Genomic DNA, 24,052 nt, shown 5'->3' with positions numbered 1-24,052 from the left:
TATTCTATGATCTTTTATTTCTATTCGTCAATGAAAAATATCACATTTGAGATATAAATTGAATTTTTTAAATTACTTTTTTTTAAATATTTATTCAATGCTTGCAGTCATGTCGCAATTTCTTTCATGCGTATTTATTATTAATTATCGCGTCAATTTGCGTCTCGATAATGGGTGTTGATGTATCCAATTAAACGGTACTTTCAACAAAGCCGCATTATATCAACTCGAAACAAACATTGAGCATTTTCATACGATCGCTACACATACGATCAATTTTCAATCTCCCTGTTTATTTCGCGATTCATCGATGGTTTTCCATCCGCCGGGGTAAATCTATTCTCCGCCACGGTCTCGTTCGGCACGCGTTCCACGCATTCGACCGTATTCATAATCGGACGTCACGTTGTTTAATTATCTTGACAATATACGCGATCGTAATGACTGCGATGATTTATAGCGTAAAACGCCAACGAAGCCCGGAGAAAGCGAGCGGCGCATCGTAAGCTCATGGACACATAAAACATTATTATCACATAAAACATTATTATCATCGAGAGCGGGACAAATGACGTATCTATAAACGGCAGTTTAATACGGAGTATATTTGCAAAACGCGTTGACCGTTAATCATGCAATTTATAATATATGTGTCGGCGATATTACGCGCAATTGTGTTTTGCCTACGCTTAAGTATTTTTCGCGACAAATCCCATGACAAAACGAATCCATTTCTGTAGCGAATCATGCATTAAATTTTAATGAAATATATTTCGAATATTATTTTTTTCACTTTTATCTCTAATTGTCTTTGTCTGCGAAAAATTCCAATGGTCGAGAAAGCCTATATAATTCTCCTTAATCTTTCGATACACGTTTTTCCTTAATTTTTTCCTACATACATACGAAGTATATATTAATTCGATCCATCACAATATCTCAAAATGTTTTATTGCCGGATAATAAATGCATTTTGTGTTAATGAGTGTTTTACGTATAGGAAGGCGAACAAGTCGAAGCTTCTGCGGCGGAACCACCGCCGCCGGAACCGACACCAACGCCAGAACCAGCGCCAGTTCCGGCTCCGGCCCCGCCGCCAGCGGAACCTGCTCCCACGCCATCACCAGCACCGGCACCTCCAACCGAAGGTGCTCCAGCAGCTCCTCCCGCGGAAGGCGTTCCACCGGTGGAAGGAGCTGCACCAGCACCTGCTGGTATAGCTTAAAAAACTTTCAATACACATGGCTTCTCTCGAAATCCTTTTCTTTTTTTGAAAGAATTGAAATTTTTATTTAACAGAGTCTTGAATTAATAACAAAATATAAAAGATATTCCCAATAGGTTTTTTAAAATAAGTTAATTAATTTAATTAATTTCTTTATCAAATTTTGATAGTCTGCACGCTCGGTGTCTCCTCCCTTGCTTTATAATTTTTAAATTTTACACTTTTCAAGCAAATATTATAATTTGTAGAAGGTGCGCCCCCAACAGTCCCAGCAGAAGGTGTTGCACCACCTGCGGAAGGTACCGTGCCACCAGCGGAAGGAGCTGCGCCTCCGGCCGAAGGAACCACACCTGTTGCTCCTGCGGAAGGAACAGCGCCGTCAGCGGAAGGTGCACCGGCCGAAGGAGCACCTCCAGCCGAAGGTTCCGCACCCGCTGCTGCTACCCCTGCCGAAGGTGCTTCCATAGAAGGACCACCAGCGGAAGGTTAATTTCATCTTTTCTTTTTTTTTTATATTAATAAAACCTATCCGTTTCATTACTTATACAAAAATTGCATTAAATTTTAAAATAATACAAAGTAAATCCGAAATATATATTAAATCTTTAGTTGTGAATAATATTGGTAATATATTGGAATATTTTCTATATACAATGCTAATAATAAATCAAAACACAAATATTTTGTTAGTTAATAATTTTAAAATAGCTTTTTTTGATACGACAATTAAAACACGTCGATCAATCATTATCAATTTCAATCAAGTTTGCTTTTGGTTTTCTAAATGTGAAAAAATAGGTGACGTAAGAAGGGATTATGATTGATCTGTTATATATAATAAAATTTTTAACATCTTTCAATGCAAAAAAAAACTTATCGTGTAGGTGCAACACCAGCAGTACCAGAAGGAACTCCTGCGGCTCCGCCAGCGGAAGGAGTTCCCCCAGCCGAGGGAGCTCCCCCTGCTTCTGATGCAGCTCCAGCGGAAGGCGCACCAGTTGCACCCTCCGAAGGAGCCGCAGTCGCTGCTGCACCCGCAGATGCGACACCCGCAACTCCAGCGGAAGTCGCATCGGCGCCCACCGAAAGTACGTAAAATATTTTGCGCGATTTGATTGTTGATTTTGTTTTTCAGGTTATATATATAATCAAATTCATTTTCTTATAAGTCTGGCATTTTAAACTTTTTCGGCAAACATTTTTGCAATTGTCTTTTTACCAAGACGTTTTCATTTTTTAAAATCAAATACTTGCCGCACGGTTTTGTATTTTGCAAAAAAATAAAAACGCAAGAAAAAACAAAAACGATAAAATTTGTTGACTGCCAATTTTACGTTGCCTGGCAAAATTGGCTTCTATTAATTTTTTTTAACTTAATTTTTAGCTAATCTAGTTTTGATATTGCGAGTTACAATCCGCATCAGAAGCAATCCCGCGCTAAAGAGCGCGAAATACATCATGAACGGTATGTCTATGCCAGCAAGTAATAAACGCAACGGACTAAAAAAGAAAAAAAAAGAAAAACGATACGATGGACTAAAAAATATCTAATCTAGCATCACAGGCATGTTATAGACAAACTAATTATTGCAAACTAATTGCAATCAGATATCATCTGCGATATAATGTTTATCGGAGGAAAATCAACGAGAGCTGTTCTCCTCGGCTATCATCGACTTATCATTAACTCTAATTAATAATTTCGCACTCTGTTACCGCGATTGCTTCTTAATTTTAATCTTTCTTTTTTTTCTCGCACAGCACCTGCATCGTAATTGAACGGAAAAGAGAGAGAGAAAGAGAAAGTGAAGGGATCACACACATTTTGCCGCACATTTACTTTTCTCTCGTCAACGTCAAACTCTGAAGAACATTTGCACCATCAACAGTAAAGAATGGATAACCGCGGCTCGCACTTTTCTTATCGTCATCATCATCATTATCATCGACATCACCACCACCACTAGCGTCCTTTACCGTCATCTCTATCGCCGTCGCTGTCTCATCGCTCACACTTTGCATATTCATTGTTCATGCATCACGAAAACTTGCACGTGCCACATGAGATGTAAAACAAAACAGAATAATACACGAGAAAGAGAGGAAAAGAAAGAGAGTCGCGTGTCCCGTCACGCGATATATCTTATCGAGAACTCGACGCGGATTTCATATCTTATTTGTCTGATATCCGTTATGAGAAACGAATCCGCTCGTTATTAAAATGCCGGGAACGATCTTTATTCGACGAATGTTGCGATTAATAATCGAGATTATGTCAAGTGCGCATACATACATTTCGTCACGTTCGCTCGAGCATTCGATAACTCTTCCATCAAACCAAGTATTAATCGGTAAAGTAATCACACACACACATACACAAAACCGCGCATCGGAATTCTCTAAATAATCTACCACGGCACGTCGTAGTTTTCTTTACACAGATCAATATCGAATCGACACATCTTCTGTACGAGAAATTGGATTTCGTAATAAAAGCTTTTCTTCGATTACTGATAACACTTCTTTCGTTTAATAGATGTAGCCTCTCTTTCCCTTTATCCTACTTATTTATTTCGTCCCTTTTTACAATTTTTTGACGAATTTTTTCTTATCGTGTATAATTCATAAATGTTTAAAAAATAATCGAATAATTCGTTTAAAAGATGTAACGAACTTAGTTAATAATGTAACCTTTTTAACGTCGATATAAATTTTTCTTCTACGCGTTTCACGTTACATAATAATAATAATTGTCTGTAAATGATCCATTTGTTTACGATTTATATAGATCTTATTTCTTGGACCATAATTTAATGTTTACCAATTAGTGTGGGCGTAGATCTTTTTAGGCGTTTAATAACCATTTGTTTATTGCTGGATTACACCTTTTTCCTTTTATTGTGTTTTGTTTCACAACATATATGCGATAAAGACAATAGACGACTCTTATTAATGGAGCCTAAGAAGGACTGTCTTATTGTGCGTTCTGTCATATCGCAAATTTCTTTGTTTTTCGTATGATATTTTCCGCTCACGTTCACGCATAAGAAAATAATAATAAATATATACTACTCTCTTTATATCTAATAATAAAATATATTAATAATAGGTATATATTAAAATTTATACATATGTTAATAATAAATATTATAGAGCATCATGTATGCGCGTGCGAAATACATTTTAAGGAAATTGTATACAAATTAAAGTGGATTAAAAAAAATCGATTCTTCGTACAACAAAATTTTAATCGATTTGAATCAGATCGGAATCAGAAATACATTTCTGTCGCCAATTATTTGATCTTGATTGCAAATGATAATTCTTGTTCAATGGGTGCACTTCGATTAATTCCGCCATCATACATCGATAATTGGCATAAATGATTCCCGTAACAATTTTGGCATGAAACAATAGCACAGTTTACATAAATCAAAATTGAAAATGCAACAGCAATGCAAAGGTGTCTGATAATAATCATAATTTTACACGTGTGCATCATTACTGAACTATATCAAATAGATAGATTACGAATGGGTTTAATCGCAAGTTGAAATATTCAAGGCTCAATATTATTCGCGTTGAAAGCGAAAAACAAAGAGGCAATTATAACGGCTTCTCTCATGAGATGATAATTACGTCGAAATCATAAAATATGGCAAATTACATACCTTGAGTGAATTTATCGTACGGAGGCAGGGTCAGGAATAATCGTATCAAGCCGGAAGATTGACAGCAAGTCCATCGAAGAAAATATACATTGCAGATTGCGCAGAGTTGATATTAATTGTCTCACATTTACAGCACCGATATATTGCATTTAATATATACAATATGTGTAAAATACGACAATCGCCCGATACTTTTTTTTCGACACTCCCGACAGTTTTCTCGTCACTCTTGACACTTTTTTTCGGCACTCCCGGTACTTTTTTCGACACTCCCGGTACTGCTTACTTGCAAATAATATTTATTGTCAGACCACTAATCACAACAAGTACGAAACTGTGAATTATTGCGACAATCTTCACCTAAAGATTATTGATTATTATTTCTTGGAAACGTAAGTTGTCATAAATATTTATCGCATTTAAAATTTTCTACTGCTATGTATATTGTATTTGAGAAATATAAGACTTTTCTTCCTTTCAGGAAACATACAAATTAATATGTAAAAATACTCGATAATAAATTAATAATTTTAATAATTAAAAATTAGAGATAGAATTAATAATTTTAATAATTAAAGATTAAAGATAGAATTAATAATTTTAACAATATTGTTATAAACTTTAAGCAACAAATAATTTGCGTTGCATAAATAAAATACAATAAGTTTTTTCTTCTCTTAAACTATATCTATCCAAGAGCATTAATAAAACATAATAAATAATATAATAACATAATAAATAATAAATTGTTATAACTGAAACGATAGTTTTTAGTAAAAACGATTAGGTTACATTACACAATTGTTATTGCATTTTAATAATATTTCAAAGGAAATGAAGATCAATCGCTTTATTGTTTATTGCAGTATATAAATTATATAAAATATATAAAAAAAATTATACAAAAGCAATAATATACTGCACGCAATTTCTACCATTCGAAATACCTAACCTCTATGTAAATGTAAAAAAGGTCAAAGAAGGAACTCTTAGCCGAAGGAACTCTTCTCGAAACCGTTTATTCACGGAATTATAAAGTCGCAAATTGCAAACCTGATCACAATCGTAGATATTAAATCGCATGCAAGACCGCGAGAAGTCGACTGTTAAATATTGTCGATACGCGAAAAGAATACGTTGCTTGAATTTAAAACTATATGTATGTACATAGCACATAGACTTAACGTCACACGCGAGTGCTCTCATACTTGAAGTTATTTCCGGATCAAATGCATCGCATCTACTTAAATGGCGGCGCATCCGATCCAGAAGTAACCATCTTCACAAGTATCAAAATACTCGTGACGACGAGTGTATGTATTCCATAGTCCCGGGTCGTTCTCAGAGATTAGTGCAGGAAAGTTAAAGTGGTTTTTAATGTGAGTCGCACAGAGTGCGAGGCTTCATAAAACGATAATTGCGCGAAATTATAAAATTGCAAATTACAGAGAGTGGGAGAGAGAGAGAGGAAAAGAGGCAGGCGACGCTTAACTTGTCGGCGCATGGAAAATAATGGTGCGAAGCGTGAGAGATTGACAGGTTATCGCGCGCGGTCGGGATACGGCGCGTACTTCGCACCGAACCGTCGCCGGCTGCGCGCGAGAGCAACGCGCATCGCGTCAGTCGCGCTCCGACCTTCGCGGTGGAAGGACGTACGTCGGTGTTCTCTCGGTTTATCTCGGTTTGTGTGCGCGTCGTTCTCGATCGCCTTGCCGCGTATTAATCGCGCGAGTGTCGTACATCGAGTGAGACGTATATCAGACGCCGATCAGTAACGCGAGTGTTTTACTCGGTTTAATCGGTCGGTGCAAAAGTACGCCATTACATCAGCTCCAACTTCACGGTGAGACGCCTGTCATCGGAGAGAGATCATCGGCGGATCTTTTCACGTCCTCCCAGCTGTCGTAAGATCGCTCCAAGGACTGCTCGGTAAGTCGTCATTCACGCACACGCATACACATGTATGTATTTGTTGACACAGACATGACAAGCGCGACGCGGTAAAAGAAGTTTACGTTTCGATGGAATCCATTCCAGATCAACGCGCGGCGCGAACGTTACATTTTCAAATCGTGCATGCATAACGCGATCACGTGACTGCAAGTTACACTCGATACGTGCTCCCAGAAGTTGTCGCCGACGCGGTTTCGTAAAGCGCAATGTAAGAATATTGGATGAAATATCCCCTTGTCAGTCGGACGCATATTGATTTTATCCGTCTCTTATTTCACGCGAGAGAAAAATTAAAGAAAACAATGCTTTTATTAAATACAACATACAAGTTTTTATTGCGAAACATATGGCTTCTGGAGTAAATAAAAACGTGTCAGTAAAAATAATAGAAAAATTGTTTGGAAATTGTTTGTTGTCGTTTTGTTTTTTTTTTTTTTTTTTTTTTAATAAAAATGTTTTCCAATATTTATCGCACACTGCGCGACGTTCCTTTTTACATTTTCTATATATCCCACGAATGGATTTGATATAGATATTTCAATGTGAGAACGATGATATGAAGGGAGCTATTCTTAGAACCCGGTCAGCATTTTATCTGCGCGTTGGAAATTTAGATTGTTCATTTAAGCGTGTAGATTTTTCATATCCACAGAAGGCAAACATACGCCCCGAAAAATCGGAACGCGCCGTTGCCAGCCTTTACTTTCCGGACTGTAAATATCCTGACAGGGGTAGATTTTCGTGGTAAACAGAAGCGTGTATTCTATTTGTGTCAATATTTCCAGTAGAGAGTGACTGCTGTAATTCGAATGTTAGTCGATGAATGACGATCTTTTCTCTTTTGTAATAAAACCGGTTATAGAGTACGTTATATATAGTCGAATACTTTTACAATGTTTCTATTTGATCACCAATGTTTTATTTTTGTAATTGGAATACACGCTCGAAAGAGTCATTTGTCATTTGTCATTTTTCATGTTGCATATAAACGAAAAGAGAGAGAGAGAGAGAGAGAGAGCAAGATTTTTTTTTATATTTATTATTTTATTCATTTATTTTATAACGTAAGCGAATAATATATGAAATAAAAAAATCTCCGTTATTTTGCTCAGCTAAAAATGAAATAAAAAAATTGTCAAGCATGTCATACCTTCGGTATTAAAATCGTTAGTTAAACGTGCTTATGAGACGATTCTTCCGCACAGATAATCCAAGAAAATAGAGACGATACCTTGTTTCAGCGCTACGTGATTTTTTTATTCGCCTATCACATCGATCATATATTTGATCGTATAATTGAAAAAAAGGACGAAAAGAGAGTCGTCAAACTGCATATATGCGACGAGAACGTGGATCGATGGTTTCCGACTTAAATACTCTGAAATTTAATTACACGCGTACTTGTTTTGACAATGCACGGAGAAAGAGATTACGGACAGTCGGAGAGGGGAGAAATAGAGAGAATTCTTCCGGTTCGTTCCGGTTGTACCGGTTCGAGTTGTTGGAGGCTGCGAAAGAGACGCGTGGATAGACGAATGAGAGAGAAAGACGGAGAGAGGGATATAGTTGATTGATAAGAAATCCATCGCGTACGACATTGTAATTTCCTGTCGCTATAAATCTTGAGATATTTAGAGATATCAATGTTGATACTCAATCAATGGCAAAATTAATTCTACATATCTGAAATGTAACGTAAATCACGTATTGGCGTTTTTGTGCTTTAAATATTCCATTCATATTCTCAATACATTTAAAAATACGCAAAACTTTGACTTCAACTTTCGATTCCCACGTAATAATTGCTAGAATAAAAGAATAAGAGAATAAAAATTTTTATAATTATTGTTTTTTTATAATTCTGGTAAAAGAAAAGGAAGAGAAAATTTTAAGAAATAAGTTAATAAAGAGGTCGGTTATTTCTCTTTTTTTTTAAATACTTGAACACGTTTGAAAACGTGAGCGAATGAAGCAACGATTGCGAGATTAGTAAACTTGTTATGCAAATCATGTATTTGTAAGCCAATTGAGTTATACGCCCTCAAGTAATATGTCGAGCTTGTAAACTAAAACATCCTGCGGATGTTCTACCTCATTGGAGTACCAAAATGTGCACTCGGCACGAGTATCGGAGTATTGGGGTACACATTGAACACTTTTGCGTTAAAGCAACACGTTTGACGACACACCGACCCCACGTGTATCTCACCCTCCTCCCCCTCCTCCCCCTTCTCTCTCTCTCTCTTTTCCGGGATATTGCGTGTCGGGCACAATTCGAGGTTTATTCGAGTCTCGGAGTTGTCGCTCCCGCTAAAGCTGGGTGAGTCGCCTTCCCGTAATATCCGTTATTCGGTTCCGCGAGCTCGGAAGTTGCCGCGAACGTTGACGGGATTTATCTCTCCCTTGGTCAAAGTTGCCGGGAAAATAAGGCGAGTCTTCCGGTCGTCGCGCTGCTCGTCGGAGCGATGTGACGGGGTTCGAATTCAGGGTCTTATGAAAGAGCTTAGGCATCCCGTTCCGAGATTCATCGGCGCTTGACGGGAGATTGTTATTGCGCTGTTTCGGGATTAATGCTGATCATTTCACGGATTTAAATAATTTTACTTTGAGGGCACATATGTGGATGCGTGTGAAAAATAAGCGGTAGATGAATATCAATAGATCAGTATAAAAAAATACCGCGGATATTATACAAATTTTATTATATTTTTTATAAAATACTTATTTAATAAATATTTAATAGATATTAATTTAATCAGTATTTAATAAATATTAATTTAATAAATATTTAATAGATATTAATTTTATCAGTATTTAATAAATATTAATTTAATAAATATTTAGTAAATATTAATTTAATAAATATTTATTTATTTTCAAAAATGTATAAAGCTCTTAGAGTCGACATCTCTGAAAAATAACAATTTCAGGATCGTCAAAGTAGCTCTTGCCGATTATTCTGATTCATGTAAGTTTCCATTAACAAATTTTCCAAGAATTTTATTCACTATTACGGACGAGGACGTATAGCGTATAAATAACTGGTCGGAAATGAAATCTCGCATCGCGCGCGCGCGCGGACGCGGCAATCGAGGAAGCGCAGAAACGTGTAGCGCAACGTTGTTTGAGATTCCGGTTTGAAGGCATTTTGCGGTTTCGTGGCGCGGCGTTAAGTGAATCACACGAGACGGAGAGACGGTTAGAGCGCGGCGGAATAATTTTCTCTCGTTATGCGGAGCGCTTGCGGAGCGACTCGTCGCCGAAAGATTTTAGCGTAACGATTCAGCATAATAGTTCTTTCGCACACGTTTCATATTCATCGCGTCGGCGGTCCCGTCTCGCTTCACCTCGCCTCGCCTCGCCTCGCCTCGCCTCGCCAGCCTCGCCTCGAGGCCGCCCCTTAAAATAATCTCCGCCGCGAATCTAGGCTGCCGCGCTGAATACGTCGTATCGCGAATACGTTTCTAATTTGATTTACCTTGTTTCGCCGACGCGGTTCTTGGCGGATAAACCCTTGCCGACGCGACACGAGAGATCTACCAACGGAACATTGCGGATCTGCGTCAACGGAAAGTAGGAATTTACACTTTAATGGTTCAACTCTCCGCATGCATCGGATTTAATCTTCTCTTTATAGCTCGATTCATTTTTAGAGTAAACGTAAAATAAACAGGAATTTGGTTACACGACAAAATGTTATAAAAATTGTCGTATAATATATGATTTTGTAACCGTGGGGAACGTGACAATTTATATACAGGGAAATAACTATTTTATATTCGGTAATGTTGTGTTTGACATACACAAAGAAGTATTGTAATTATTTAAATATTTTGATACCGAAACAAATGCATAATAAACAATGTAATAAATAATAATAATTTTTATAGTAATAAATATCGCTATATTTCAATTTTATATAATAAATGTTGTAAAAAGGAATATATTTTTCATGCAATTTGTATTGCAAATTTTGCGCGAATATTGTTGCATGTTTAATAAATTAACGTGTTTTTATTTCTACGAAAAAAAAAAAAACTCTATCGTTGAATAAAGCAGATTCTTGAATATTTCGAAAAATTGATTTTGCGGAATCGTTTCCCTTTAAACATTTTTATGCCTTTAATCGTACATGCAGAAAGAAGAACGCTCGATGCTTAGTATCGAACGAACTAAATCTAGCTTGGCTGAAAGGAGTGTAATAAATACTAATAATTTTTATGGTAATAAATATCGCTGTATTTCAATTTTATATAATAAATGTTGTAAAAAGGAATATATTTTTCACGTAATTTGTATTGCAAATTTTGCGCGAATATTGCATGTTTAATAAATTAACGTGTTTTTATTTCTACGAAAAAAAAAGAGAAACTTTCTATCGTTGAATAAAACAGATTCTTGAATATTTCGAAAAATTAATTTTGCGGAATCGTTTCCCTTTAAACCTTTTAATTTTTATGCCTTTAATCGTACATGCATATCGGAAAGAAGAACGCTCGATGCTCAGTATCGAAAGAACTAAATCTAGCTTGGCTGAAAGGAACGGATGGATCGTTAATAACGGATCGCTGTCAATGTTACGCGATTCGTAATCCTCCTTCGTCGTTGCTCGACAGTTGCTTCATAGGTGCGGTGCGGAATGTGCTCGTTTTCGGTGTCAAGTGTCTCGTTATCGTCGTTATCTGGCACGCATTAGCCGTACGCGTCATCGGCAACGCACAACGTGCTCGTCAGGCATCCGCCGAAGCGAGGAATCGCAACCCGCGTTACGCGGGATAACGACAAAATTATACGTCGCTGGATTATATAATACCTCGATGCCAACTCGGAAAGCGAAAACTTAAATTAAATCCGGACGACGCCGTCTCGACTCAGGGTCCCATGTTTAAAATTTAAGTCCGACGAAAGAAAATGAATATTTCACGGAGTAAGCAACGCGCGATACGAGATCACGGTGCTCCCTCTCTTTTATTTCCGTCACTGAATCTTAACCAATTTCCGTTCCGGGAAAGATCGCGGAAGAGTTTCCTCTCTCTCTCTTTCTCTCTTTCTCTTTAAAGCCGATGTATCTAGATTTTCGCGCTCATTCTTTCGATATATTTCCTCGGATATCTCGTACGCTACGCTCGATTTCGCAATTTTCTCTCATCGTATGTACAAGTTTGAGAGATGGATTGATACGGAAAGCTGTTTATCTTTAGACTTGAAATTTATAGAAATTGCATAAGCGATTGGAACGCGATCTAGGAATATATCCGGGGATGCACGTTCAACAGAGAGGGAATTATATTCTCGAACGATTACGCAGCTGTTCGAGCGATACGTGTCGCAGCTTGCATTTGTGATTGAAGCTGGGAAACGACACGTGCTCGAGTACGTTTGACGCTGCCTCTCCCTCCTTAACTCATCATCGCGAATGTTTGTTGTCTTGTTGTCTGCGACGACAAGAGACCGTATAACGAACCTTTGTCAAGTTAGGCCCATTCTTGAAATTTGAACAAAATTATTAGAGTTCTGGGTGTCCCCCGTAGAGTTCTAGAGTTCCCAATCCATTTTAAAAAGAGTTCCGTCATTTAAAGAAAACATCATTTAAAAAATGGGGGAGCTAACTTTACGACGCCGCCATTCTATGCAAATTTCTTTAGAGTTTTGGGTAGATTTCTAAGAGTTCTATAGTTCTAGATAAGTTTCAAAAATAATTCTGCTCAAAATACTACAAAAGTTATATTTAAAGTTCTCGACTTAGAAGACGAAAATGGGCGAGAACTTTTACAATTTTATAACAGAATATCGAAAATTTTTAAATCCCTCGGATCGAAAATTTTTTTTCGGAAATACGACGTTTTATTCAGACTTCTGGGCAGCTCCTCACGAGTTCTAAAGATTATTATTAAGGCTCGAAACGCTAAAACCAAAATTGTAAAAATTCTCGCCCATTTTCGTCTTTTAAGTCGAGAACTTTAAATAATATTTTTTGTAGTGTTTTGAGCAGAACTATTTTTGAAACTTATCTAGAACTATAGAACTATTAGAAATCTACCCAGAACTCTAAAGAAATTTGCATTTTTCATAGAATGGAGGGCGTCGTGAAGTTAGTCCCCCATTTTTAAAATGGTGTTTTCTTTATTTTAAATGACGGAACTCTTTCTTTGGATTGGGAACTCTAGAACTCTACGGGGGACATCCAGAACACTAATAATTTTTTTCAAATTTGAAGAATAAGGGGCCAACTTCACAGAGGTGTATAACGATTCCGACGTTACGTGCCGATGGTTAACAATCCCTCTCGTTACCGCGATTCGACTCGGAGCCGAATATTTTGTCAGCATCGGCGATACATGTGTGTGTTCATACGTCATCGAATAGTTGCGGAAGCTAGATTGTCACAGGTGCAAATTCGTTTCGTTCGCTCGTCGCTCACCTGACACATTGTTTGCGCCGAGCCGGTCGCTGTTCAATCGTGGAACGGTATTTTTACGACTTCTCCCTTACATTTGCCGTTCCCGAAATGGCATCGCGAAATTTACAGGCTTGTTGTTTGCCCACCTTCGGCGCTTATCTTGTTCGCTTAGCTTCGTACTTATCTCGTATACCGAGAGGCTATAAGCTCCGAATATATTTGTCATTGATGTTCCAATATCGCGTGTATCGCTTCTGTAATCTCCCTTTCCTTCTGTATCTTTTGTATACATTCGTCTACTGGTCTTTTTTTCTCTTAAATACCTAACGTGTTATTTACTCGCTCATCTAATCAGGACCAGACAAATTGAGACAAATTGAGCAATTAAAAACTTATAAATACTCTTACAAATATAAAAACAAGTATAAAAATATCAATGCAAGTGTTGATAAGAAAATAAAAATAAAATTGCGTGCGCGCGAATATATTATATAACGTGTTATTCACGTCGCGTAATATTTGTTAAATTAAGAGAAAAGTTTTTAATCGGCATTTTATATTATAGATCTTTGCTAAAATTCCGCGCCACCGACAATTGGCTTTGAAACTTAGCTCGTATGAATCGACTCGCGGCTATTATTTCGCATTCATATTTCACTGAATACGATCTCTCCCGCAACATACAAGAAATTAATTCAATTGTTCCCAATCGCTTCGTTTTTGAGCAACATTGCAGAACAATCTCGTTATACCTCGGCAGAGTCAAATCGTAACTCGGTGCGCAATTTGTTTTTTACCTGTTGCGAATACGTACAGAAGGAAAGGGGGAGCGAGTCGGCTAATTTGCCTATGTTACATCCATTCGTAATACTTTTTTTTTTTATTTCGAAATAATCGCCTGGCAGATCGTGCTGCGCGAACGGGGAAAATATCGATACCTCGCGGTCACATTCGCAGCTTTTATTCCGACATTGTGTACGGATACATCGCGTATGAATGAAGGCGAGACGCGTATAAGAAAACGAGTTTGCGATAGTAGTGGAAAAAATAAAGCGAATATCGAAATGTTCATAATGAAAAATCAGAAATTTCCCAAATATCCATTTCGTGCCGCTTTACCTTAAACGTGATCAAAGTTTGATAAAAATGCGATATATTTACGACGAGCTTCCCTTGGAAAGCGCTACCCGTAATTTCTGTTACATCATGGTTCACGCGAGAAGAGGAAAGATGATGTAAATAGAGCGGAGGCCCGAGGCGAAACGCGATATCATCGCAAACTGACCCACATCTCCGCGTTTGTTTTCCCATACGACGTCGTTCTTAATGAAAACATTAAAATTACAAATATCCGGCGTTGTCTCCGAGGTTGACTGCATTCCAATTTCGAGCCTCGTGCACATTAGAATTGCGGAAGTGCTCTCTCCTCGCTCTGAACCTGCTTCCTGAAGTGTGTAGTATATTCTTACCGGTCGCATTTAATCTTCTAATTTGTCGTAAAACTACGTGACCCGTATAACGATCCGTAATGACCGATCACGGTGTTTCCTAGCACCAACGTAATCAAGTTGCTACAAATTGCGATCTTATTTATCGTCGTCGAAAATCACAATAACTTCGTAAAAGATTGAACTCTCGCGGAAATTGCGCTGAGATGAAAATCTCTTATTTCGAAAATATCGTGCAGTAGTTTATTTTTATATTTATCTCGTCTATTCGATTGTCCTAGGATAAATAAAATCAAGGAACAAACAGCCAAAAATATATATTATTAAAATAACTTTATATTTTTTTTTAAATCAAATTTTTATTTCCAAAGGAATTGGAAAATATTGAATGTCAAAATGAGAGAAATTGTTTTTTAATTATCTCGAGAATGTTAAATAAGACATGATTTAGATGAATATTTTTTCGTGAGGAAAATAAGAAAAAAATATATCTGGTAGAGATAAAAGCCTTTTGTTAAGCAAAATGCTTCTAGAATACGGATGCATTGTGATTCATGAACGATACTATATGAGATATGCCTGTGAAGAATGTTGAGTAATTATTCAATCGCTGCTCATCCATTATTAAGTGCTGAGAAATGATTTAGTCATTCACAACGATTGTACTTTGATATTGTTGCATCATAATGTTCTAAAAATAATGCTCTCTTGATAGTTTTTATAAAACAACGAAAAGATTAAACAAAGACAGTTTTAAGAACGACTTCGTCTTGAAAAGGAGAAGCAAAGTCAAGCGATCAACGAAATTATTGATCGGTGAGATAGATGAAAGCTAACGTGTTAATTACGCAGTTGAAATTCGATCATTTTATCATAATTGCATGATGTAAAATTGCGGATTGCGGATGTAAAATTGATGCGCCGAAACATAATGTCAAAATTGCAAGGGCTTATACGATCGCGCACGCTGCATCGGTTATTGCTTGCCATGCGTGCGGTAACATGGATTTAATGAAGCATCATCTCGTGTAATATAAAGGCGTTTGCAATATTGCATTGCCTTTCCATGCGGTGTTCATTGGCCGCGTGGGTCGAGCGGAATAATCGGTCGCGCGCGCAAAACGAAGGTAAAGTCCGTGACTGAAGCCGCAAGAGATTCCACATATCTCCTCGAGAGCAAGGATGCCGCGTGTCAAACTCTTTGTTTTATGATACACTGAGAAAAAAATCGTTTGATTGTACCAACAAGACGTATATGATTGAAGGCATTTTGGTTAAATCAAACAAGAATTTCTAGTTATCGTGATAAGACTCGATTTTTTATAATTAGAACGTTTAATAGATTTTGCTATAAGGATTTGGTTAGTATTTTCTGGTTGGATCTATAAAATTTCTGTTACATTAATTTCTTTGCTTGCTTCTTAACTTAACTCGTATAATATTTGCCATGAAATGTATATAAAGAACTAGTATTAACATTAAATCTAAAGTATATTTTTTTCTCTTACGAGCAGTGCTAGAAAGAGGACGCTAGCTCTCTGATTGTGCGTGTTTGAGCTGCATCCTCTTCTTGCATCGCTGTTTATCAGTTTAATTTCTAACAAACTGAATTTAAAATAATTTATTCAATAATCTGGATTGAATTTATCCAATAATCTTGTTGGAATTCAGAATATTAAACAGACTTTTGAGATTAGATGGAAAAAATTTTAGACGACTTGGTGCTGGCGAGTTTAGTATTATAAACCAGAAAATTTGATAAATTTAACAAGAAGAATTTAATCAGGTTCATCTGGTAATTTCTACAAGAATTTTGGTTCGTCCATTTTCCAACAGACATACTGGTTGAATCTACCAGAATTCTAATTAATGCAACCAGATTTTTTTCTCAATGTATTCTTTTATTTTACGACGAATTTATATTTTACGACGACGTGTCCCCGATGATGCATTTGGCACGCGTTAGAACAGAGTTTGATCGGTTGATTGCTTCAGAGGACTGTACATCCGTAGCCAAACATGCGTGCAAATTCGCGAAAATGCTACGCGGCATATCACACACGCAATATTCGCTTTGGGCGGAAACATTTTGCGTCCCGATCAAAGCGCATTTATTTATTTAACGATAGTATCCGGACACACACGCGCAGAAAATTTGTGGTTTCCTGCGAAATAAAATAAATGTGGTCCACCTCTCATTGTGCGTGATCGATTTTCATCGGGTTAGGATCGCATAAGATTCATCGCGTTGTGTTTGTAATCTCGCGCTTTCGTTTGCCTCGCAAAATGTTGCGCGAGTTATCGATTCACTGGGCGATTATTGCGGATTCATTGTTTCATTCTAATATTTATAATTCGTCGGGTAAATATCTAGCAAATCCCGCGTTAAACCGGTTTGTCACGCTTTTGTGTACGATATTTCTCACTTTCGTATTGTCTCATTTCTCCGCCGGGATTTATATGTCATTGCGTAATGTCTATTTATCTTGCTATAACATCGGCTCGCTGACGTTTCCTAACATTTCTTCTTACGCCTCATTACGTGAATGTCGCGCGATATTTGCGATTCATTAACGTTGCCCGATTTCGCGATCGTCTTCCTCGACCTCTCGACAATACGAATTTCCGCGTCGGAAACATTAATTAAAACATATCTCCGCGATTTACACCTCGTTAATTTTGTCGGCTTTACGATTTCGATATCTGCGTGAGATCGCGAATTGGCCGACGCTTGCAGGTAGCGAGTTGTTAATTACGCTAATAGTCTTTTGTATGCCGTTCGTTTCGCTGCGACTTCAGGTTACCATTTAAATCTCGATTCGCGAATCGCCTTAAAAGGCAATCTCTGCCCCTTTTTTCCCTTGTTCTTTTTCGTCTCTTCGTCGCTCCCGTCTTTCCATGCAAATTTGCGATACGTTGCCTGTTTCCTCTAACTATGCCGCCAATTAAAACGCTCCTTTTCGAGTAGTTGCAGCGGACTCGGGTTTCAGAGATTCATGCGTATATGGGATGTACCAGAGATCAGATCGCGAAAGGATAAACGGGATACATTTAAAGGATTTCGAAATCTGAAATAAACATTTGTGGATCTTGAAAAATATATTTTTCTTTCTTTTTCTCTCCGATCCAAAAATAGTTTGATATTACATCGGGATGGGAGACGCAAACGTTTGTTTTCCTTGAAACAATTGGAGACAAATTTTATTGAAACATACATCGCCGTAAGATTCGTATAGATCCATTAGAAATAGAATTGTCAGAGTTATAGGATCTCTGAAATAAAGTTACGACAAGACCTTTTAAATGCTCGTGGCATTGCGAAATTTTATGAACAAAGTTCACGAAAGTATATCGTGCATTGCGAGCACGTTTTACGACGTGTCTCAGCATTCTTTGTGCGCGAAACTTTTCAGTATTTTCTGATATATATTCGGAAATGGATGATACTAATACGACTTGTATAGTTTACATATTCATGCAAATTCCTCCACGAAATTTCCTTATTTTTCCCGTTTTGGAAATTAACGGTATTAATTTCGTATCTTTCAGATCGGCGGTAAGCATCTAAGGCCCGGTTGCATCAACGTTATTTTAGCTTTAAGCGAAACTTAAATATACCTACCATATGCCTACACAGTAAAAAATTTTGTGTTAAATTTAACATATTTTACATGTCCCAATTTATCCCTCTAATTTTAATGTTAATTTAACAGAAGGCAAGTATCTAAATAAATAACACAAGTAATATGTTTAAAAATTAACACAAAAGTGTAACATTTAAACTTTATCTGGAAATAAAGTTTATGTTAAATTAACATATTTATAATGTTAAATTTAATTAAAAGAAAATGTTATTCTTACATTTTTATGATAAATAACAGAAGAGATATGTCGATTTAACATATGGAAACTGTTGTAGAGAGAAAAATAACACAACTTATCTGTTCATTTTAACATATAACATATTTCATCAAAAATTCGTGCATTTACATATTAATTGTGTTGCTTTAACTCTGAGAAACGGTGAATATTAACTCAACGCAGAAATGTCAAAATAACGCAATAATAATATGTTACATTAACATAAGAGTATGTTAAATTTAACACAAAAATTTTTACACGAAAAAATTGTAACAGAAATACAAAATGTTTTTCACCGTGTATCTTTATCTTTCTTTCTAAATAAATAAAGACAGACATATATTTAAGTTTCGCTTAAAGCTAAAATAATGTTGGTTTAACCGGGCCTAAAGCCGCTAGTTATTCTGCAACAGACGAAGAACAAAAAATGCGTACATTTATTTATTTATTATCGAGTATTGAGACAATTTACGTTGAAAATTAACAAATTTACGAGAAAGAAACTTTTCGAAAAAATGAAATCAATTCATCATGTATGAAACAGAAAAGCAGCATGTATATTTGTTCACTTTCACACTTGAAAATCTTCAACCCAGGATAAAATACTGTTCGTATTTTCGCAAATCGAAGACAATAAATTGAATCTAATGTACGATAAATATTTTTCCGCGACCGCAAAGTCTCGAGAAACGCCGTGTTGCATTAGCACTTGGATTAAATGTGCAACGCGAATTGCGAAACGATAATTATACGCCGTGAATTTACAGCGGGAATCCAATTAAAGCACTTAAATTATCGTTAATCCTAATGCAGTATCAATTACATTTATGGATGCACACGCTGCTGCACCTCCACCGATGGTAGTATACGTACAACGAGAGAGGAAGAGATACGATCGCAATTAATGAGACCGTAAGTTTACATCTCGTAAAGACGGGATCGCCCATTCGGCGAAGGGTAAACCTATTAAGTGTTACGCGAGCGCGGAATGAAAACATCGTCTTTAATAAATATGCGCGTATTATGCATCGCTTCATAAAAGCGGCCGATGAATTTATATGAGTCGGTAAATCGCGCCCATGCGAGGTCGCGTGTGAATTTAATACTTTCGATCTCGTCCTGTGTGTTCCGGCACTTCATAAATAATTCCGTTCGATAATTCAAACACCGCGAACCAAGTTAGCCGACCGAAAGTTTGTGCATGTATATCGCGAGAGAACCGTGCGTAGGCGTGCTAAATGAATTATAAGATCCACGTGTTAACATTCACGTTAACATATGTATATCACGATCGATTCCTTCCCTTTCCTCGTCATTTTTCAAAAATAAGCTTTAAACAGCAAGAGGAAAAAGCATGTACATGTAAAAAAATTCTTGATATTTTCTTATTTTTAAATAATTTAATTTAAATATTGAAAAGTCGAAAAGATTATTCATAAGATAAAGTTTAAAGTTTTAGTAATAAATGAAGTGTTTGCTTTGAAAAGAATTCAATATTTTAATTTTGTTGCACAATTTCTCATTATATTTCGTACACTTTAATCATGAGTAACGTCATTAAATGAAATTAATCTCTGATCAAATATTCAGAATTCCTTGTACAAATTTCTCATTTTTATGCAAATAATAATTGCCTCGTGTTAAAAATGATGGAGTAAAATGCAAAGAGAAAAAATGAAGATTACTTTAAATATATTTCTCGCATCGACGACAATGAAAATTGAGTTAAGTAAAGTTTTACTATCAGTCTCTCTCGGTTAAATTAAATAAAATGAAGCAAAATCAATACGAAGATGGAAACGGTCGAGCGAAATTAATCGAAGACCGGAAGTGCCGTCAAAGTCTGATTTAAGCTACTTTTTAATTCAGTTCATTCAAGTCACGTGCAAGGTACTATATGTCACTTACCACGAAATTAAAATTTAATTGCAATCATACTGTGCTTTCTGAAAATAATACATTCTAAAAACGACAAATATAATTCTTTAAAAGTAAAATTCTCTCTGGAAACATATGTTGGTGATATAATCGTATCAAATTTTATATAAAAATATGAATATACTAAGATATTTATATTTATACATGTACAAAATTTTTATTACACAAATTACAAAATTTATTAATTTTATTTATACATTTTAATTTTGTGCAATGTAAGATTTTGACATTATATTCGCGGTAAGTTTTATCGACTGATGTGAATCCTAGTCAATTTCAAGCAGAAACACCATAAAATGCAGGAAACATGTGTCAAGGTGAAGACACGGAGTCAATAAGCTTGCGCAACGATGTGGAAAATTAAATTTTAATCCGGAGAAAAAACACGCACAGGTGTGCTGAATTGATATATAACGTCGTCGCGCGAAATATTATAATACACAACCGAGCGCTGAATCAATCGCGCGCGAACCAACATGTTATTTTATTAGTAATAATTTGTATATACAGGGTGTATCTGAAATGATGCACTAAATTTTAGGAGCGTATTCTAGTGGTCAAAATAAGACTTGTTTTTCCTATGAACATCGGTCCGCAAATGAATGCCCCCTTTGAGCTAGAGGCCCCTAAAATTTGAGGAAAAGATTAAAAATTGGCTGTATTTCGAAAAAAAAAGAAAAAAAAAAGGTTTTGACGTTACCTATCACCCTCTCTTGAGAGATAAATAAATTTGCGTTGCGGGTGTTTGGTCAATTTCACACATTTTCGAATTTTAACTCGGAGAGGGGTTCATTTGCGGACCCATGTTTATAAGAAAAAAAAAAGTCTTATTTTGACCTCCAGAATACGCTCCTAAAATGCATCATTTCAGATACACCCTGTATATTTCCCACGAGTGTAGAAATCGTCTAATACGACGCGCACGTCAAAAAAAATATCCACCTTCGAGGGGATATCCATCAGTCAAGCGTCAGGCGGCCAGGCACGTAGGCATACACGCGTGCACGCACGTGCGTGGGCGCGTGGCCGAGGTACCTGCGTTCCAATTCCGATAAATAAAGATTCGTTCACAACGGAGGGTCAACCGTGCGTCGAGGTTTCGCGTCCGACTGCGTTTCGCGTTTATGCAATCGCGCTCACCGCCGACAGGAGAGAACTGCCGATGCTCCGCATGTGGGTAATAGATACGTTGACATAAATCCAACCGCGTATGATACGCGAGTGGCGCGTACGTGAACCGGATCCCGCTCTCTCTCTCTCTCCGTTTCTCTCTTTCTCTCTCTCGCTCTCTCGCTCTCTCTCTCTCTCTCTCTCTCGCTTCTCTGCATCTCGCTGGTTCGCATATCTCGACCTGTCCACGTTGCATTAATTCAGAGTTGCATCCGGCAATGTTCTCACAGAGATGTGTCAGCTGTTGTCGCATAATGAGCGATTGACCGAAAGTTACTCCCGTAAAGTTTCCAGTTGGCGAGATATAAATGATTGACAATTCCATTTGTATAAACACGAACGTGAATTGTTGCGTTAACGCGTTACGCGATTGCCCCTCGACTTCTCTAAACTTAAATTGCTTGATATCATTATTAAAGTAATTATTTTTCTCTTGATCTTTAAACGAACGACGATATCTATTGCCTTCGAATAAAGACTCGTGCGTGAAAATATTTGCAAGACAAACTTGTTATCTTTATGGTTTCGCCGAAACTTTTATCGCGCGGACGAAAGTAACGACGCTTTTAATATGCAACCGAATAATATTACGGTAGTATTGTTGTTTGGAAAATTTACTAGCGTGCGGTGAATATTAAAGGCGCTTCCGCAGGGCATGACGAGAGCCTGACACGCACGTCCGTAACCGTTGGAGACCTTTCTCGTGATTCTCGATTGACTATTACTTCCGGTCATTGGTTTTGCACTCGTTTAATTGACAACGCGTCGAATCGCGTCGCGAATCGAGAGTCATTAAACAGAGAGAAACCCTGCTCGCCGTTTGAGCGTGATACACGATTTTCCGTTCATGATGGAAACCCTTTTCGAGAAATGGAAAATATTCGTTAATTGGATGTTGCTAATGACGACGGAACGAGAAAGCTGAACAAAAGCGCGCGGGCAGATACCATTCGGTACAATCAACGCTTCGTTTTCGACTCAACGATTTTAAGAGTTTCTCCAAAGTGAAAATTACCTTTTCCATATTCGGCGTATTAGATTGATATAATCAACTCTGGATAGGACTGTCGTGAAAAAAATATTTGTAAGACGAGAGGGATTAATTTGACGCTGCGTAATATTGCAAATAAGATTATCGAAACTAGAGACTCTGTGGAGTGAATTTCATTTATCTCATTAGGATATCGTTTAATACAAGCGGGTAATTAATTTTTACCGTAACGTTATTGGATTAGGTATTAACGCGAAAGAGATGTGGGTCTTTCTTTTCTGAAGCTTTTTTGAAGAATTTTTTTATGCACGCCATCTTCTGATGGAGCGAAATAGAGGAGAACGCAATTTATTTTCAATTTTCTACAAAATTGTAATTGCATCCTGCTGCGCATTATACTACATGTAGTTGAACAAAATCATCTCGTTCCACGTGTATTATAAAAGATGTATTAACTTTATAACGAAGTTGTAAAATTGCGTTTATCACGTTTATTCTTTCGAACCTATCTAAATTATGTCTTATACATTTTTTTGTATTTCCTAATTAGAAAAAAAATTATTCTCTGAGGTATAATTTATTTTAGGTACATAAAAATATATAGTAGAAATTATACGTCAAAAATATATTATACACACTGAGAAAAAATCTGGTTGCATTAAGTAGAATTCGGGTAGATTCAACCAGTATGTCTTTTGGAAAATGGACGAACCAGAATTCTTGTAGGAATTACCAGATGAATCTGATTAATTTCCTCCGTTAAATTTATTAAATTTTTTGGTTAATAATACTAAATTCGCCAGCACCAAGTCGTCTAAAATTTTTTCCATCTAATCTCAAAAGTCTGTTTAATATTCTGAATTCCAACAAGATTATTGGATAAATTCAATCCAGATTATTGAATAAATTATTTTAAGTTCAGTCTGTTAGAAATTAAACTAATAAACACTGTTTTTTATTATCTAGTATTATCGAGTCTTATCGTGATAAGACTCGATAATACTAGATAATAATACTAGAAATTCTTGTTTGATTTAATCAAAATATCTTCAATCATATACGTCTTGTTGATACAATCAAACGATTTTTCTCAGTGCATATCCAATTTCTGACGTCGATTATTACAACTATACTGTTTTTTTTTTGCTAATACATTCTTGTTTATTCACACCAAAACATCGTGACAAAACGAGCTCTTTCACGAGCTAGCTGATTCTCTTTCCCTAGAAATCGCACGGCTCTCAGGTATTTATACCTGTCTGGAAAATAAAACCTGCCGGGAGATTTCTCTGAAAGGACGGAAGAATTACTTGCTCGGGTGATCTCGACTTGCCGGTAGGTCCCATAATCTTCAGGTAGTGGAAAAGGAAAGAGAGAGAGAGAGAGAGAGAAAGA

At 36.7% G+C, this 24,052-nt stretch overlaps 2 protein-coding genes across 3 annotated transcripts in view; both read left to right on the top strand.

The window, feature by feature from the left end:
* Positions 1–170: 170 nt before the first annotated feature.
* Positions 171–3,723, top strand: LOC105257632 (skin secretory protein xP2-like). The gene is made up of 6 exons (XM_011268386.3): positions 171–182; positions 1,001–1,214; positions 1,474–1,710; positions 2,110–2,313; positions 2,610–2,690; positions 2,987–3,723. The coding sequence occupies exons 1-6, from the start codon at positions 171–173 to the stop codon at positions 2,998–3,000; spliced, it is 762 nt and encodes a 253-aa protein (XP_011266688.1). The 3' UTR covers positions 3,001–3,723.
* Positions 3,724–6,475: 2,752 nt separating this feature from the next.
* Positions 6,476–24,052, top strand: part of LOC105257628 (CD151 antigen) — a 129,495-nt gene continuing 111,918 nt past the window's right edge. The window contains exon 1 of one of the 2 annotated variants that reach the window (XM_025415457.1): positions 6,476–6,825. The gene's annotated coding sequence lies outside the window, so the exon portion shown is untranslated. The remainder of the gene's footprint in view (positions 6,826–24,052) is intronic. The other variant, XM_025415397.1, reaches the window with a different exon arrangement.

Source organism: Camponotus floridanus, unplaced genomic scaffold (assembly GCF_003227725.1).
Source record: "Camponotus floridanus strain SB8 unplaced genomic scaffold, Cflo_v7.5 scaffold1, whole genome shotgun sequence".
NCBI lineage: Eukaryota > Metazoa > Arthropoda > Insecta > Hymenoptera > Formicidae > Camponotus > Camponotus floridanus.
This window is presented reverse-complemented; position numbering and strand designations above follow the sequence as displayed.